General features: G+C 42.6%; 1 protein-coding gene across 1 annotated transcript in view; it reads left to right on the top strand.

Annotated features, from left to right (window-relative positions):
- LOC126184199 (uncharacterized) overlaps positions 1-16,023 on the top strand; it is a 324,649-nt gene extending 308,626 nt beyond the window's left edge. The window contains exon 3 of the mRNA XM_049926567.1: positions 15,922-16,023. Coding sequence (XP_049782524.1) covers positions 15,922-16,023 — 102 coding nt within the window. The remainder of the gene's footprint in view (positions 1-15,921) is intronic.
- The last annotated feature ends 3,492 nt before the right edge of the window (positions 16,024-19,515 follow it).

Raw genomic sequence — 19,515 nt, 5'->3', positions numbered from 1 at the left:
TCACATAAAAATTCGGAGGTATAACTTTTCAGCACGCGCTCGTATAACAAGGCCATAAAAGGACTTGAAGTGTTTTCTAACCTACGTTTACATAAAAATGTCTCTCCAAAACGTGTTTAGTAAGCGCGTAATGAAATTAATGCTCCATTATCTCAATGCCCGTAAAATTTATGTCTACATGAAATTACTACACTCCTGGAAATTGAAATAAGAACACCGTGAATTCATTGTCCCAGGAAGGGGAAACTTTATTGACACATTCCTGGGGTCAGATACATCACATGATCACACTGACAGAACCACAGGCACATAGACACAGGCAACAGAGCATGCACAATGTCGGCACTAGTACAGTGTATATCCACCTTTCGCAGCAATGCAGGCTGCTATTCTCCCATGGAGACGCTCGTAGAGATGCTGGATGTAGTCCTGCGGAACGGCTTGCCATGCCATTTCCACCTGGCGCCTCAGTTGGACCAGCGTTCGTGCTGGACGTGCAGACCGCGCGAGACGACGCTTCATCCAGTCCCAAACATGCTCAATGGGGGACAGATCCGGAGATCTTGCTGGCCAGGGTAGTTGACTTACACCTTCTAGAGCACGTTGGGTGGCACGGGATACATGCGGACGTGCATTGTGCTGTTGGAACAGCAAGTTCCCTTGCCGGTCTAGGAATGGTAGAACGATGGGTTCGATGACGGTTTGGATGTACCGTGCACTATTCAGTGTCCCCTCGACGATCACCAGTGGTGTACGGCCAGTGTAGGAGATCGCTCCCCACACCATGATGCCGGGTGTTGGCCCTGTGTGCCTCGGTCATATGCAGTCCTGATTGTGGCGCTCACCTGCACGGCGCCAAACACGCATACGACCATCATTGGCACCAAGGCAGAAGCGACTCTCATCGCTGAAGACGACACGTCTCCATTCGTCCCTCCATTCACGCCTGTCACGACACCACTGGAGGCGGGCTGCACGATGTTGGGGCGTGAGCGGAAGACGGCCTAACGGTGTGCGGGACCGTAGCCCAGCTTGATGGAGACGGTTGCGAATGGTCCTCGCCGATACCCCAGGAGCAACAGTGTCCCTAATTTGCTGGGAAGTGGCGGTGCGGTCCCCTACGGCACTGCGCAGGATCCTACGGTCTTGGCGTGCATCCGTGCGTCGCTGCGGTCCGGTCCCAGGTCGACGGGCACGTGCACCTTCCGCCGACCACTGGCGACAACATCGATGTACTGTGGAGACCTCACGCCCCACGTGTTGAGCAATTCGGCGGTACGTCTACCCGGCCTCCCGCATGCCCACTATACGCCCTCGCTCAAAGTCCGTCAACTGCACATACGGTTCACGTCCACGCTGTCGCGGCATGCTACCAGTGTTAAAGACTGCGATGGAGCTCCGTATGCCACGGTAAACTGGCTGACACTGACGGCGGCGGTGCACAAATGCTGCGCAGCTAGCGCCATTCGACGGCCAACACCGCGGTTCCTGGTGTGTCCGCTGTGCCGTGCGTGTGATCATTGCTTGTACACCCCTCTCGCAGTGTCCGGAGCAAGTATGGTGGGTCTGACACACCGGTGTCAATGTGTTCTTTTTTCCATTTCCAGGAGTGTATTTATTCAAACTTTTGTATAGGGTTAAACCTCAACAGTTGTTGCACTCTCGTGATTAGTGACAAAGCCCCCGCACACATCGAACGAATTCCAGTGAAAACCGAATCCTAGTTCACATTTACGCGCTGAACTGAATGTGATAGTCGGGATGAAAATTTATTCTATCGGCCAATGAAAAAATATATCACCTTTCCGAATATACAGAACTGCCGTATGTGTATCTCATTAGGGCTGTTTCTGTTTCCTACGAATTTCCTTCGCAGGTCTTTCTATTGCTTTCATTCTTTGTGTTTGGTCAACTTATTTGGGCCGCACCGAGTGAGGTGATGTTCTGCTTAATATATCCGCATTATGGAGATCCGTCGTACAAATCCCCGTCGATTTATACATATTTATTTTTTTCCGTGTTTTGCCTGAATTGATGAAGGCGATCGCTAGGAGAGTTCGCTTGAAAAAGTCACGGCTGATTTACCGCCTCCCGCCGCCGCCCCCCCCCCCCTCCCCCTCCAGCCATGCCTTTCCATCTTAGCCTGTGCCTCACCTCTAATCATCTTGTCGTCGACGGGACGCAAAGTCCTAAGCTTCCTTCATTTATACGAGTGTATCTATAGATAAAGGAAATTAAATTGTTTACAGCCCGTAAGTTGGTTTGAGTGTAGGTATGGTCGTATCGGAGATTGTGTAATCTTTGACCTTTGAACTGAATTTCCCAAATGGTTACAGGTGAACTTACAGTTTAACGTAGACTCTGTGCCACGGTGAAACTTGGCATTTTTCACAATTACAGTCACTGGTAGAAGCGAAAGAAGTGATAAACGACAAAAAAATTCTATGACGGACTGCGATTGTGTATTACATTCGCAGGAATGCTTCTTGCCTTGTTACAATAGGTTTATAATACTACAGAGGATATCTTATTACTAGTATCTCTGTTTCCTACGAATTTCCTTTCCAGGTCTTTCTAGTGCTTTCATTCATTGTTATGATATTAACTACTATTAAAATAATATTATCTCTTTTGTGTGTTTCTAAAGCAAACTGATGAAAAGGCATCTTGTACTTCACTCACTTCAGTCCAATATAGAACTTCATCGGCAGCTGGTCAATTTTTATCATGTTTCCAGTGGAATTTAATTCTCATATTTTCTTAGAAAGATCTTGCTCATTAAGCAACACACCAAGTGGGTGGATAATGCCACTTCTGGTGCAGAGTAGGTCACCTGTGATGTCATCGATGAGTCATCAGATTCACAAAACCCTCCACCCTCCCCGTCTTTCACAAAGGCCAGTTACCGTATGACTCAAATAACAGGAAATTCAATTTTTGGCAAGAACTCCAAAAATTGCCAAGGTTTCCCCCCACTCCTGTAACATCACTGTGGAAGTATGGCTGTTGTCCTGACTATAAATTCACGGAAAATTTAAAAACCCAAGGTGGCAAATTGTCAAGCTGGTGGAAGTTGGTCACTTGTGCTAAACACAGAATTCAAGATGGCGACTGGGTTTTCCCCCTGATCTTACTGTAGAAGTAGCGCTGTTGTCCTAAGTATAGAACCCTCTAGGATAGGCCCTACTGGTACAGTACCTATAACATCAGAATCCAAGATGCTAGGACAGAGGGAAATAACTTGCCTGCTTGAAAGCGTCCAGTCCTGCAGTTACCTGCAGGGCTATTTCCAGCAGTCAGGTCACTTGTTGTAAGTGTGGAATTCCATACTGACTTTCTTAAGTTAAACAATTCCCCTCTGGTATCACGATTTAAACAATTGTTGAAGTTTGACTAACATGTATGCCATACACCACCGACAGCCCACGTTTCCCCCAAGTTTCAACAACTGCCTTTCTGATGTTACAATTTATACAAGTTTGTTGGAACAATCCTGTCCTTATTTAAACAAACACTGGGTACGGAAAGGGCTCTCTGTGGTTACTGTCACCCTGTGCCACTCCCACCACTCTGTGAGCCTCCCTGCCAGACCAGGCCGCAAGTCACAGCCTCTGTCGCATGACTACAGGGTGAAGCGAAATTCGTGTACTCGGGCTTCACAGCGCAACTCCTCAGATGCCAGCGATAAAAAAAATGCCTGTCACAAAATTTTGTCCAGTGAGTACATCCGGTGGAAAAAGGACGTTAAAGAGTGGCAATCTGGCAACATTGCAACCACATGTGTCGTAATTACCTCTGTCAGCACATCCTAGTCGTGGTGTACAGTTGGTACAGTAGATAGTGTTTTGGGTTAGCATGCATGAGGCCGATGGTTCGATCCTGGGTTGAGGCATATGTTTTTTATTTGGTAAATGGAGTCCAGGTGGTACGTTATCTGGCCTCTTAATCGTCAACAGCGATTGCAGCTGGTCCTCTAGAAAACATTTGGACTTACATACTTCAGTCGTAGAAATGGAAGACTGATCAGCTTCGAAAGAAGCCCTTTCCACATCGTGGGTGTGATGTATTCACTTCATCTACTAGATGCGAAATCTGTTTTCTTTGTACCCTCCCCCAATAGTCCCATAGATTAGTACCAACTACTATTCTTGCCCCGTTCAGGTCCATTACATTTCGTTAGGGCCTTACATTACCAGTAGAACTAGCAACGTGCTTTGCGAATAATGTCCAAGCTCGGTTACTATTTGTATGTGTTATCACCATGGTCCCACTAATTATGCCTTTCAGCATTGAGTCTGGTAATCGCATGCTGCTTAGGACATATTTCAATGCATTATTATTATTATTATTATTATTATTATTATCATTATTATTATTATTCTATCGATGAGATTGTGGAAACGTCTATACAGTGTAATTCTAAACCGAACATTTCACAATTAGTGGTGCCGGGATGAATCATCCAGAACAATATCTGTCAGAGGGGTAGTGCACTTTAGATGGAACGGTGCACAGGGCTGACGGCGTGTTTATAGTGTATGCACTGTCCTCCAGATATGGATTAGTTGCGAGTGGAGTAACGCACCCATGACAGACTCCAATGTACATGCGTATGCGTATCGAATTTTCTCATTGTAAATCTCCAAACCAGATAGCCATCAGCGGATGCAGTTCTGTGAATGGTTCCAACAACAACAGGAAGCCAACCATGACTTCGTGATGTCCATAATATGGTCGGATGAAGCAGCATATTTAGGGCGAAGCGAAATTCGCACACTCAGGCTCCGCAGCGCGACTCCTCACATGCCAGCGATAAAAAAAAATGTCTGTCACAAAATTTCGTCTGACGAGTACATCCGGCAGGAAAAGGACGTAAGCCGGCCGGAGTGGCCGTGCGGTTCTGGGCGCTACAGTCTGGAGCCGAGCGACCGCAACGGTCGCAGGTTCGAATCCTGCCTCGGGCATGGATGTGTGTGATGTCCTTAGGTTAGTTAGGTTTAATTAGTTCTAAGTTCTAGGCGACTGATGACCTTAGAAGTTAAGTCGCATAGTGCTCAGAGCCATTTGAACCATTTGAAAAGGACGTAAAAGAGTGGCAATCTGCCAACGCTGTAACCACATGTATGGTAACTAGCTCTGTCAGCACATATCAGTTGTGCTGTAGAGTTGGTGCAGTGGATAAAGTTTTGGGTTAGCACGAAGGAGGTTGAGGGCTCAATCCTGAGTGGGGCGCCTTTTTTTTTTATTTGCTACTTTCATTCTGACATTTCAGACCGTAATATACACCGTTTCTTAGGTCACATGTACCCTAAATTTACAATATTTTATAACGCTGAACACACACACACACACACACATATATATATATATATATATATATATATATATATATATATATATATATACTCCTGGAAATTGAAATAAGAACACCGTGAATTCATTGTCCCAGGAAGGGGAAACTTTATTGACACATTCCTGGGGTCAGATACATCACATGATCACACTGACAGAACCACAGGCACATAGACACAGGCAACAGAGCATGCACAATGTCGGCACTAGTACAGTGTAAATCCACCTTTCGCAGCAATGCAGGCTGCTATTCTCCCATGAAGACGATCTTAGAGATGCTGGATGTAGTCCTGTGGAACGGCTTGCCATGCCATTTCCACCTGGCGCCTCAGTTGGACCAGCGTTCGTGCTGGACGTGCAGACCGCGTGAGACGACGCTTCATCCAGTCCCAAACAAGCTCAATGGGGGACAGATCCGGAGATCTTGCTGGCCAGGGTAGTTGACTTACACCTTCTAGAGCACGTTGGGTGGCACGGGATACATGCGGACGTGCATTGTCCTGTTGGAACAGCAAGTTCCCTTGCCGGTCTAGGAATGGTAGAACGATGGGTTCGATGACGGTTTGGATGTACCGTGCACTATTCAGTGTCCCCTCGACGATCACCAGTGGTGTACGGCCAGTGTAGGAGATCGCTCCCCACACCATGATGCCGGGTGTTGGCCCTGTGTGCCTCGGTCGTATGCAGTCCTGATTGTGGCGTTCACCTGCACGGCGCCAAACACGCATACGACCATCATTGGCACCAAGGCAGAAGCGACTCTCATCGCTGAAGACGACACGTCTCCATTCGTCCCTCCATTCACGCCTGTCGCGACACCACTGGAGGCGGGCTGCACGATGTTGGGGCGTGAGCGGAAGACGGCCTAACGGTGTGCGGGACCGTAGCCCAGCTTCATGGAGACGGTTGCGAATTGTCCTCGCCGATACCCCAGGAGCAACAGTGTCCCTAATTTGCTGGGAAGTGGCGGTGCGGTCCCCTACGGCACTGCGTAGGATCCTACGGTCTTGGCGTGCATCGCTGGCGTGCGTCGCTGCGGTCCGGTCCCAGGTCGACGGGCACGTGCACCTTCCGCCGACCACTGGCGACAACATCGATGTACTGTGGAGACCTCACGCCCCACGTGTTGAGCAATTCGGCGGTACGTCCACCCGGCCTCCCGCATGCCCACTATACGCCCTCGCTCAAAGTCCGTCAACTGCACATACGGTTCACGTCCACGCTGTCGCGGCATGCTACCAGTGTTAAAGACTGCGATGGAGCTCCGTATGCCACGGCAAACTGGCTGACACTGACGGCGGCGGTGCACAAATGCTGCGCAGCTAGCGCCATTCGGCGGCCAACACCGCGGTTCCTGGTGTGTCCGCTGTGCCGTGCGTGTGATCATTGCTTGTACAGCCCTCTCGCAGTGTCCGGAGCAAGTATGGTGGGTCTGACACACCGGTGTCAATGTGTTCTTTTTCCATTTCCAGGAGTGTATATATATATATATATATATATATATATATATATATATATATATATATATATATGACAGGGTAGAATAAAAGAAAATGACCGACTAGTTTTAACAACTAAATTTACTTATTCAACAAAATAGAATTCCGATAAGTTATTTCTTACAAAAAATTTGGCCAACATGTTGGACTATTTCATATTTTTCACACAATATATTTGTTTTCAACATATTCATGTCTCACGTGTTGGATTTTTCATAATATATTTATTTTTAACACAGAAAAAAGAAGTTACAAAAACTGTTAATGCAAAATATTTACAAAAGGTTACTTAACAGTTTACAGGAATATAAGTACAAAATATGTCTCATATGCTGTGATTTTCTCTACAGTCGATGCACTTTTATTCTTCCAGCAACTTGGAATACTCATCGCACAGTTTCCAAATAGTTGATGCATTTTTACTCTTGCAAGAGCTTGGAATACCATAGCACAGTTGACAGAACTGTACATCTGAACTACACTTGACTTGAAATATTTATTTACAACTCCCCTGTCCAACAGTTTGGAATAATTGTAGCACAGTTGATAAACTTAAATATTTTAACAACACTTGACATGAAATATTTATTTACAGCTTCCTGTGAGACATAACACTAACATAAATGTGATCTCTTTTGGTATGGTCAGTAGCAATGAAACTCAACCTGCTGTATAGATAAGACATTAATAGTGTGCAAAAAACAGTGTAGCTCACACGCATATGTAGTATGGAGAAAACAATATAACTCACAGACACATTTTTTCTTTGTATATGCATGCATATACTCTATCACCCACATGAATAGTATGTGTACAATAGGATTTAAGTCATGTCAGTACAAATGACTGACTTATTGTCATGTCATAACAGGCTGATTCTCAGTTGTGATACAGTGTGCGTCTCATGTCTCCATGCTTGAATATGCACATACAGCTTGATAGGCAGCTGCTAAATGTACATGCCATTCCGAGAGAGTGGTATGTGAGGCAAGAATATCCCCGTCACACCCACCACAGGAGCAAGAGAACATTCCGAGTCGGTGTATATGGCAAAGGTTACTCACTTCTTGCGAAGAAAATACTTAAACTTTAAGATTTTACTCTCCTCAGTGTGCATTACAACACATACCAGGTCCTTGGTAGAGCAATCCACTGGATGCTTTGCTGATATCTTACTCATAGTAAACGAGTTCCGGTACCTAGGGCAAAAATGCCGTTTATGACTGTGTTTACTCATTTGGGAGGACAGAAGGTGGGGCAGGCTTTTGATCCAACATTAGTGTTGTTTCTCACCCCCAGAGATTAACAAATAAATCAGCATGTGTCGCTTGCTGACAGGCAACTTCAAAAAAGTAAATGGGTGTGACAAATATGTGTGCAACAACACTATCATCATACTTGCATTCCCTGAAGCCATATACATGAATAGATATATGGGGACTCAGCCTCTCAAATTTACTAATGTCCTGAGGGCTCACTGGAAATTTAATACCATCATATTTGTAACACCCACTAATATTCACGTGATATTTTTGTGAACGCTCGGGACTCTGTTTAATTTTTCTTTTTAAAGCCAGAAGTGACCACATAAAACAGTACTGATCTTCATTTTGAACATTAATAATAACTTTTTTTATCAGCTATATCCTTTGGAAGCAGATATTCTATGACCCCCTATGTATGGGATCGTACATCTGTATGTGAATATCCTAATATAGAACTCTACAGAGAGCTTTACTCGAATCTCTTTGTTGGAATTCAGAGAGTCTGGTCTGCATAGGCTTCAAGGTAAACTCATCAAACCATTCAGCAGTTCAGGTTCCCAGCGATGTCTCGCCATTATCATCTTTCTTATGTACAAATACATTCTTCGAGGCACCCTCCTTAGGTGTACGAGTGAATCCGCAGTATATCATGGTGTAGTACTTATTGGTGGGGTATTATGGATCATTTAAGATCTTGAAAGATGTCCGCTATCCAAAATGGGCAGACAGCCATTCATGAAGAGAATCCGATCTCGTTACCGGACCATATTATGGATGCAGGCGAGTGAGATTCTGTCTCCAAGTGTGTCACGAATCACAGGTAAAGATAATTGTGTTCAGCATACCTGAACATCCTCATCTTCACTGTTAGAATGGGTGGAGGGGCTGCTGTTGTTTGATGGCCACTAATACTACAGAGACCCCTTTTCAATGGCCCAGGTATCAGTAATGTTAGTGCTGCTGTTTGCAGTGGTAACGATGCTGATGTCACTGGCACTACTGCTGCTTGTGACTGTCCAGCTATCCACACACACGTACCTCCTACTGATCGGGATGTGGCTGCTTGCGCTATTGCTTGCAACTGTGGTGACACTGACATCGACGGTGCTGCTGCTACTGCTCGTAGTAGTCCGACTGCATCCTGAGTCATAGTGGTGGTTGGTGTCAGTGCTTGTGACAGGCCTGGTTTTGGTGACAGGCGTGGCAGCTTCAGTTCGTTGAACATTTCTGTCATAGCACAGCACAACAACATCAGAAAATTTACACACATCCAAGTACAGAGAGGGCTGACAGATACATAGAAATTCTGCCTTGCCCAACTGAGTGATGCGTGCGTATCCATCATCGATCTCCTTCAAAAGCTCATTATTTGGAACTGAAGGTTGCCTCATCAGTGGCATTACAGGTGAGGGTGATACTGGAGGCACATTTAATGCAATGAGCGTTTTTGAAAATGAAAAAAGACAACAGCCCATGAGAATCAGAAAATTTACTCACACACACACACACACAAAAGTAAGAGAGAGAAAGAGATACTTACATTTAAGCTCTACATCATCGTCATTATCATTATCAGACCCCTGTGATAGTGTGACCATCATCTGAATATATGGGTTAATGTTTACCCACCAACCTTCAGATGCTGATGATGCTGAAAACTGCATGGGAGGTAGGAAGTTAAGCGATTCTGAAAAGCATGAACAATAATGAGCAAGTAAAACGATAGAACAAAACACAGACAGTCGCGCATGCACACAGGGAAGCATATAATCATCAGGCTTCTGGGCTGGTGCTGTCACATCAGGCTCCTGTTATGGTATACCCAAGGGGTTGCCCTTAATGTGTAATCATTCATCAACACTAAATCGACAACATAACAGTCAGTAAGTCTCGAAAATACAGACAGACACATCCGAAAATATAGAAAAAAATGGTACTTCTGTTCAAGATTCTCGTCCTTTCCAAAACACCACATTAAAGCAGCAAATGTCGCAGGTTTGATGGAACACTGTGTTCATCGACGACCCTCTCTAAACGAGGACACCTGCTACTGCTGATGCTACCTGACTGTTTCATAATGATGATGGATCCTAAGTGCAAATACATCGTGTCAATGCTAAGAGTACACTGAGTGAAACTGGGCCTGCTGAGATGCCTTAAAAAGGTGAGGCCAGTGGAGCGGTGGTGAAGGAAGATTTCAGCCAGTACCGTTCCAGGGTTCTCCATGAGCTGACACATTTTGCTGTGTTCTTATAGTGGAGTGCTAGGGGCTCATTTGTGCATAGGAAAACATGGGGCCGGCCTTTTGTGGCCGAGCGGTTCTAGGCGCTTCAGTCTGGAACCGCGCGACCGCTACGGTCGCAGGTTCGAATCCTGCCTCGGGCATGGATGTGTGTGATGTCCTTAGGTTAGTTAGGTTTAAGTAGTTCTAAGTTCTAGGGGACTGATGACCATAGATGTTAAGTCCCATAGTGCTCAGAGCCATTTGAACCATTTTTTGAAAACACGGGAGACAGTTTTAAAACCATTTATTCATAATTCAATTAAATAGTACTTTCACATTATCCAATGCACATACAAAACAATTGTTCTTATTCTTCTTCAGCCTAAGCCGATGCAGTGGAGGACATCCATATCTTTGTAGGTTTATGACAGAGGCATTCTTGTTAATATCACATATACAATATTTCTCACTACATTTCACATAAGCTATTGAATCTGTATGCTCGAAATTTCGAAGTAATGTCACTAGATCTTCAAAAATCATTCCTTCCTCTTCCCAGTTGATGCCATAGTATCGACTCAGCCATGACGTGATTTTATGCGTTTCAAGGCTGCTGATGACTCTGAAATGCTTACTTGGAGCTACGATTGTTGAAAATGTTGTAGTAACTTGCTCCTCGTTCGTGGAGGCAAAAAATGTGACGTCTTTAAATATGAAATGTCCGTATTCATCAACAATACCTTGCATATCGATTGAATGTTAGCAGTTAACAAGTATTTTTTTAAAATTTCAAACATTCTTCATTGGGTAGAGAGTTATGAGTCACCCTTCAAATTAATTTCTCGAACACAATCTTGTTCTCGGCTCCATCGACACCTTGGAAATATTCATTACCTTGTGTTCCTTTTATTACTAATATAAGTTCCTATTCTACATTGACTAGAAGCCACCTCATATCCTCAAAGTATTCCATAAGCATTTTGAGACGTGTGCATACACTAAATTGCTTTTACTCATTTTCTGATGGTGTTTTATTTATAAACCATTCTGTATTTGCTAAACCGTTCAAGTCTAATTTTGACACCGAAAGATATGTTTTTAGGTTGATGTGATACCTACATTTCCACTACAGTCCATTTCAGCACCATTCAGCTCGTATCTTTTTTCCTGAAACAGGAAGATGAATGTATTACTTGTAAGATGAGTTGTCTCCATGGGGCTCCCAGTACAGTTAACTCCTGCTTGCATTGGACAAAGCATCCTGGTGTGGATTAGAGTGCGGATCTCATCACTGTTCTCGAACGAGGTTGAACCAAAAGGTTTGGTGAGAAGTATTCCTGATAAATGATTGATTCATCATACTCGACAATAGCGGTTATGTTGAGTGATGACATTGTTCTGGTGCAGTTTCAAGCCTTGCTATTTAAAGAATTGACGGTTCTTTGGTGGTAACTTGTGTTTCGTTTGTGCACTGAAGTGCTGCTGGATGTGTGCGCTAGTTTTATACCGCACGCCCACGCTGTTTCCAATGACGGTGTTTCACGATCTCTTCATCACGAAAATCGACATGATGGTCGCTCTGATCCACAGTCCTCAACTCAAGATGGTGTAATGTCTGAAAAGTCACTGGGAGGTAAACTGCGCTGCTTTGTGTCTCCCTGAATCTACTGTGGGAACGAACCCGTAGATGGTGTTAATCAATGGTAATCGGTAGTATACCCACTGAATAGCTGACTTCTAAAATTTATTCCGATTTTTCGCGGAATCTGATCCTTTGAGATACCTAGTAGTAATCCTATTGAATTTTCTTTAGCGACCGTCTCCGTAGCGTAATGGTAGCGTTTGCGCTAATCACGGGTTCGATTCCCGGCAGGGGACTGTGTGTTGTGTGTCTTTCATCATTATTGACGCGGAAGTGGCGTCAACTAAAAAGGACTTGCAATACGGCAGCCGAACTCCCCGGCATGGGGCCTCCCGGCCAACAATGCCATACGCTCATTTCCATTTTTTTTCCTTACTAAAATCTATTACGAGCTTGGTAGTTTTTATTTCAGTTTCAAGTGTATTGACATTCACGCATTACTCGAAACCTGGTACTGCCATTTTAAATATTCATTTATATCATCGTATGCATCATGATGAACTTGCACAACTTTACCACTTCCCAGATGTAGATTGCAGTTTGATGCAGTGATATTTAGAATTGTGTTGTACGTTTCTAATCATTTCATCACAGTACTCCAACCTCGTTTGCTTAGTTCAGTTGGTGGGAAGTAATTCATTCTTAGTACTGATGATCAGCAACTGATGAACTGGTGTGCGTGATTAATGTTTTTACATCTTCCTTACAGCTGTCAGGATGGACATGAGACATAGATTTCTACAGAAATATGTACTGAACTTCTGGTAGCATTGAAAATTGTAAAATATATGTTTACCGAGAAAGCAGCAGCGTAATTCTTCTGGAGGCTGTAAATCGCCTCGTGAGTCAAAGTAATAAATACTATTTTGGGTTTTTCTTTTAACATACGCCACCCAACGAGTTCCATGTCCTCCTTCAACATTTAAATTTAGAATTCTACACTCATTAGATTTATACATATACTCGAATAGTGTATTCCACATGAACACTCCACGAAATCTTGGGATGGAGAAAATTTTGACGAATTTAAGCAGATCAATATTTGCAACAGGTCTGTCAGGCAGTACAGTTAATACCTTTTTTTAATGAACAATCGAAGAACTTTTCTATGTGGTTTTAAATATCGTCCAGTCCAAATAGCCATAGATTCCGTGAATCTGTTATGCCTTTTGGCTTCGCTAAGTTGCTGATGTGAGTTTTCCGCATTTTTCACTGTTCTGGCAATAGCTGCCACACCTCTTGCTAGGGAACCAACTATTGAAATCCTCGCCAAGGCTTGAATTAAGAACAGAAGGATTCCACCTATGTTCGTGGCAGTGGTACGACTCTATGCGTTTTAATCAGTTTTGTTTTGAGGCTCTATCTTTTAGCTGCAGCCAGTGATAACTAAATTCATTTTTTAAACACCCTGATGTGCCCTTCTTCTTTTTATTCTTATTCTACAGCGATCAGCAAGCGGCGTTCATAACTCAACTGAAATTTAACCCAATACCCAGTTTACGTTTTGTGCAGATTCTATTAATTACTGCAAGTACGGTGATATGCGGACCAATACCGATATCCTCTTTTCATTTTCTTTGCTTGGTCAGCTGATATTCTATGTGCTGCATGACAGCCTGACAGATCCTTATTTGCTGGTTGCGCAGTACCATGATGTCTGCAAGCCTCATCTAAAAGACTGATTCCAAAGTCATCAAACACGAGTTGTTTCTCAAACTTAGTTCCAAGGTCATAGTAGTTACAGTAGAGATATGAAGTTCAGTAGGTAAATTATCTAGAATACCACTACCTCTGCTGAAATTCTTCCTCTCATGCATCTTATTCTACTGTGCTGTTTGAGGTTCGTGCTCCTTGTTATGTAGCAAATCACTTTCATCCACCCATCTGTTACACGAGAAAGGGAATAGCAAGCATTTAACAAGAGCCTTTTCCCCTGTCACCTTATGACACGTTTTACAAGGAAGATATCTGGTTCACTGCTTATCTGTAATTCTTCTGTGTAAGAAACTACTGGCAGTTTCACTACCACTGCTATCCTTTAAGATGTAAGTTGCAGGTTCTGTTCGTTGCACTTTAGAAACTGTAAACATCTCTGTTAACCAGTTTGGAAGGTATGATTTCCCAAATGCTGTCTTGTGTTTGAAATATATACAATATCACCTACATTAAATTTCTGTTTGTGTGGTTCTACCATTTTAATATTACTATAATCGCTATTTAGAAGCTTGTTATAACATATGTCAGTTGGTCTGATTTTTATTGTCCTGTGGATAGAGTAGTGGTATATGTTGATGATTTGTGGGAGCATAACAGTCCATTTATGAGAACTACGTTAAAATGCATCCACATTTGCCTTTTATTGTCTGGTTCAAATGCTCCACAATACATGCTTTCATCTGGGAGAACACCTAGTAGCGAGGTAGTGCGCACCATTCCACTACCACCTTGAAACATCTATTACAGAACTCACCACCATGATCTGTTTTAAGATTGTGTGGGATGCAGTTGGTTCCTATCTGTAATAATTGTTCGAACACCTGTGCAACAGCATTCCTCGTTTTTGTTTTCACAGGTAGATCTCAGGTAAAGTTCGAGTACATACCAACAACCATGAATTATAACTAGCTTATGTGGGAACATCTTGCATGCTGCTTTATGGAGTTCCTGAACGACGGTCTCCGTAATTATTCAGTGATAAGTGTATCTATAAGCTCTGAAATTACAGAAATGATTTAATTCGAATGTACTGTATTCCCAGCTGCAGACGATGCTTTGAGCAGCCGTAATTGTTGAACTATTTCGTTGAGGTCGTCATAATTGATGTGTTGTGGAGATCCATTGTTAATTTTCTTATTCTGGATGTCGATAATGCCATTGCTAGGTACATCTCCTAACACATGTGTAATAACGTTTTTCTATTATGATCTGTTGGTGCATTTTGCTCCTACTCCAATGGCTTTCTTAAATACCTTCATCATATGTAATATCTGACGAAAATTTTTAGTGTCTTTTAGTGAATAACTGTCTAGTTTGAGGTTTTTTTAAGAATATTACATTCAATACACTTGGTATTCTTTCGAATTCTCTGCCACTGATCTGTACTGCATTCTTGGTTAAACTTATGAGTTAAGTACTCAGTACACATGGTTTTTCCTTGCTTACTCCATGTTGTTGTTGTTGTGGTATTCAGTCCTGAGACTGGTTTGATGCAGCTCTCCATGCTACCCTATCCTGTGCAAGTTTCTTCATCTCCCAGTACCTACTGCAACCTACATCCTTCTGAATCTGCTTAGTGTATTCATCTCTTGGTCTCCCTCTACGATTTTTACCCTCCACTCTGCCCTCCAATGCTAAATTTGTGATCCCTTGATGCCTCAGATGTTGAAACAGACAGTGGGTGATCAACAATGTACACATCTGCTTAGTGTATTCATCTCTTGGTCTCCCTCTACGATTTTTACCCTCCACTCTGCCCTCCAATGCTAAATTTGTGATCCCTTGATGCCTCAGATGTTGAAACAGACAGTGGGTGATCAACAATGTACACCTCTGATCACCAAATAGACACGCTATATACAGCTGAGCTCATAGCAAGTGTGTCATGTGACAACCACATGCATTGCACTGGTGCGTTAACCTGTGCTACAGGCACATCCTTATCCGTGGTGTCAGCTGCATATTGAATCAGACAGCTTGTGATATGTCCATAGTGAGGTGTGTTACTGTGAACAGTGTATGATGTGTAGTCAAAGATGGAACGTTACTCATCACAAGAGTTGGCAGTCGTGCACTTAATGTATGGTGTGACAGAATGTAGTGCTCATAAAACAGCACAACCATACAGATAACGCTTTCACAATAGGCGTCATCCTTACTGGAAGAAATTTATCTCCATGGAAACCAACTTATGAGAGATAGAATCATACAGTGTTGGAACAGGTATCACAGCCCTATAATAAAGAATGTGTGAAAGCACCAGGACCAACAGATTTTGAGGCTGCATTCACTACTGTCAATGGATTATCTGCTGCAGTGCCTTAGTGCCAAAAGTAATTTAGTTTATATTGATCACGGATGAGATCTCATTTGCCTGTGATGGTGTTTTTAACAGCTGGAGTAGCCGTACCTGGAGTAACTTCAATACTGATGCCACCCATATCGGTGGGCACCAGCAATGATTCTCTGGCAATGTGTCTGTGCGCATTATCCAAGGTCACTTAATAGAGCCTTATTTGCTGTCTATTCATTTGACTTGTCCAAGTTACCAGGTGTTTTGGCGGCAAGTGCTGCTGCAATTCTGGGAGATTGTACTCCTTATTGTCCACGAAAGGATGTGGCTTGAACATAACAATGCACCTTCCCACTTCAGTGTTAACATCAGTGTAAACACCAGGGATCTTTGAGAAAGTGTAGCAGAGCTTCATGCCCAATGCCATGCATGCGTTGGGACTGGTGGTAGTCGCTTCGAGCAGTTGTTGTGAGCTATCCTCTTGTTATGCAGTGTATGCTGGGTATGGCCGTGGCACAATGAATGTGTATTTCCGACCATTGGTTCTCTGTCTCAGTGTGATCGGCTGTGGACAAACTATCACCCGTTTCAACTTGACCCTAAAGGTTTGAGACATGCTGTATTAAAACAGGAAATTTAATTGGTACATAGAGGGACAGATCCAGATAAGACAAAACATTCTTTTATTTAACAGAGCATACAAAACTGCCTGCAATCAAAGATCACACTAGAACACTTTTTATAAAGCACACCAAAAATGTAATTTTTTTTAAATTTAAATTTGAACATGAGAACAAGATGTTTATAAAAGGTACATAGAAGGTGCACCCATCATATGTAAAGCCACATGGCAAATTATAGTCCAAGAAAATCCCTCAAATTTCAGATGAGACGCAGCTCAATCCAAGTGAACTGAATGACTACTTCATTAATTCATATAAAGAAATTAAAAGTAAAACAGAAGTAACACACACATCTGCAAGGGATTTGCTTAATTTCCAGCCACCAGTAGATCAAAAAAAAAAAAATCTGACATGTTCCACATCCTGGAGGACCTCCTCACTACGGATCAATTGGAAAGAAAGTAAATCTAATCTAATCTAATCTAATCAGAACATGTCCTACCAACCGGTCCCTTCTTCTCGTCAAGTTGTGCCACAAATTCCTCTTCTCCCCAATTCTATTCAATACCTCCTCATTAGTTATGTGATCTACCCATCTAATCTTCAGCATTCTTCTGTAGCACCACATTTCGAAAGATTATATTCTCTTCTTGTCCAAACTATTTATCGTCCATGTTTCACTTCCACACATGGCTACACTCCATACAAATACTTTCAGAAACGACTTCCTGACACTTAAATCTATACTCGATGTTAACAAATTTCTCTTCTTCAGAAACGCTTTCCTTGCCATTGCCAGTCTACATTTTATATCCTCTCTACTTCGACCATCATCAGTTAGTTTGCTCCCCAAATAGCGAAACTCCTTTACTACTTTAAGTGTCTCATTTCCTAATCTAATTCCCTCAGCATCACCCGATTTAATTCGACTACATTCCATTATCCTCGTTTTTCTTTTGTTGATGTTCATCTTATATCCTCCTTTCAAGACACTGTCCATTCCATTCAACTGCCCTTCCAAGTCCTTTGCTGTCTCTGACAGAATTACAATGTCATCGGCGAACCTCAAAGTTTTTATTTCTTCTCCATGGATTTTAATACCTACTCCGAATTTTTCTTTTGTTTCCTTTACTGCTTGCTCAATATACAGATTGAATAACATTGGGGAGAGGCTACAACCCTGTCTCACTCCCTTCCCAACCACTGCTTCCCTTTCATGCCCCTCGACTCCTATAATTGCCATCTGGTTTCTGTACAAATTGTAAATAGCCTTTCGCTCCCTGTATTTTACCCCTGCCACCTTTAGAATTTGGAAGAGAGTATTCTAGTCAACATTGTCAAAAGCTTTCTCTAAGTCTATAAATACTAGAAACGTTGGTTTGCCTTTTCTTAATCATTCTTCTAAGATAAGTCGTAAGGTCAGTATTGCCTCACGTGTTCCAATATTTCTACGGAATCTAAACTGATCTTCCCCGATGTCGGCTTCTACCAGTTTTTCCATTCGTCTGTAAAGAATTCGTGTTAGTATTTTGCAGCTGTGACTTATTAAACTGATAGTTCGGTAATTTTCACATCTGCCAACACCTGCTTCCTTTGGGATTGGAATTATTATATTCTTCTTGAAGTCTGAGGGTATTTCGCCTGTCTCATACTCCATAAGTTCTATTTATCTGACTACAGCTGTAATGTTTAATGAAATCACCAATAGTATCTTCTTCCTCCTCCTCTTTTATCTTCAAGATTCATTCGAGAGATTCATTGACAGGCCTAAACGCGACTCTGAGTGACTGGTCTCTTCACAAACAAACGCCTTGACTTCAGCAGTCTCAGCTTCTCTCAGAGAGCCTTGTGTGCTCCAATGCCTTTACGTTTTGTCGACAGGTTGTTATATACTAAGTAGACTTTGGAATGGTGTACAACTTATATACACTCCCATTTGCCATCTTTTCAATTGTCTTCTTTTCAGTTACATCAACCCTTACAGTAAAGTCGTTGGTTAACCTCAGAATCGTTTGGGAACAAATGTTTAATTCCTCAATACTTTTGTTGAATGCTTCAAGTCTAGCAGTATCACGTTTAGTGCTATTGTTGTGCATCTGAATTTTTATCTCAACATATGGCTAAATGTTCCTTCTTCCCCTGAAAGACGAACTGCGAGTGGATGATCTCACGAACTCGTCCCTACCATAAAGTATGATAATGTAATTAGTTTGATTGTATATACACATGCCATCATCTTTTAAAACTTCCTGAAAGTTCTGATGGTATCGGCCGTGATTCAAATGCTTCATTTTACCGATAACTAAAAAGCTGTACTGTTAATGATCCCAGAAATCTCTATATAAAGTTGTAAATCAATCGAATGTCATATCGGTTTCTACGTGTCCCTGGTAAATGTGTTGTAAATTCATATTATCGTGTTTGAAATCAGTAATAAAGCTCGAATTTTCTATTATCAGTTGCTTTGGAATCCTTGAATATGTCTGGCTTAGGTAAAATATATCAAGACTTCCACAATGGCCAAAACATATTTCGTACTGAATTTCTACCATGGCATTGTCGAATATGAATATTGTAGTAGGTTTTACTGGGAAAATCCATTGAGATAAGCGACTTCGACAAAGGGCAGATTATTATTACGCAGAGCCTGTAAACGAGTATCTCGGAAACAGTGAAGCTGGCCGAATGTGCATGTGCTACTGTCATGAGCATCTACACAAAGAGATAGAACAGTGAAACTACCACTAGGCGCTAAATGGTTGGACATTCACGACTTTTCACAGAACGTGGCGTTCTGAGGCTTATCTGTTGGATAAAGGAGGATAGATGGTGATCTGTGGCATCTCTGCCGAAAGAGCACCATATTGGTGCATGCATAAATGTTTTGGAGCACACCGTTCA

This window comes from Schistocerca cancellata, chromosome 4 (genome assembly GCF_023864275.1).
Source record: "Schistocerca cancellata isolate TAMUIC-IGC-003103 chromosome 4, iqSchCanc2.1, whole genome shotgun sequence".
NCBI lineage: Eukaryota > Metazoa > Arthropoda > Insecta > Orthoptera > Acrididae > Schistocerca > Schistocerca cancellata.
Note: the sequence above shows the minus strand (reverse complement) of the source record. Positions and strands in the feature narration are given on the sequence as shown.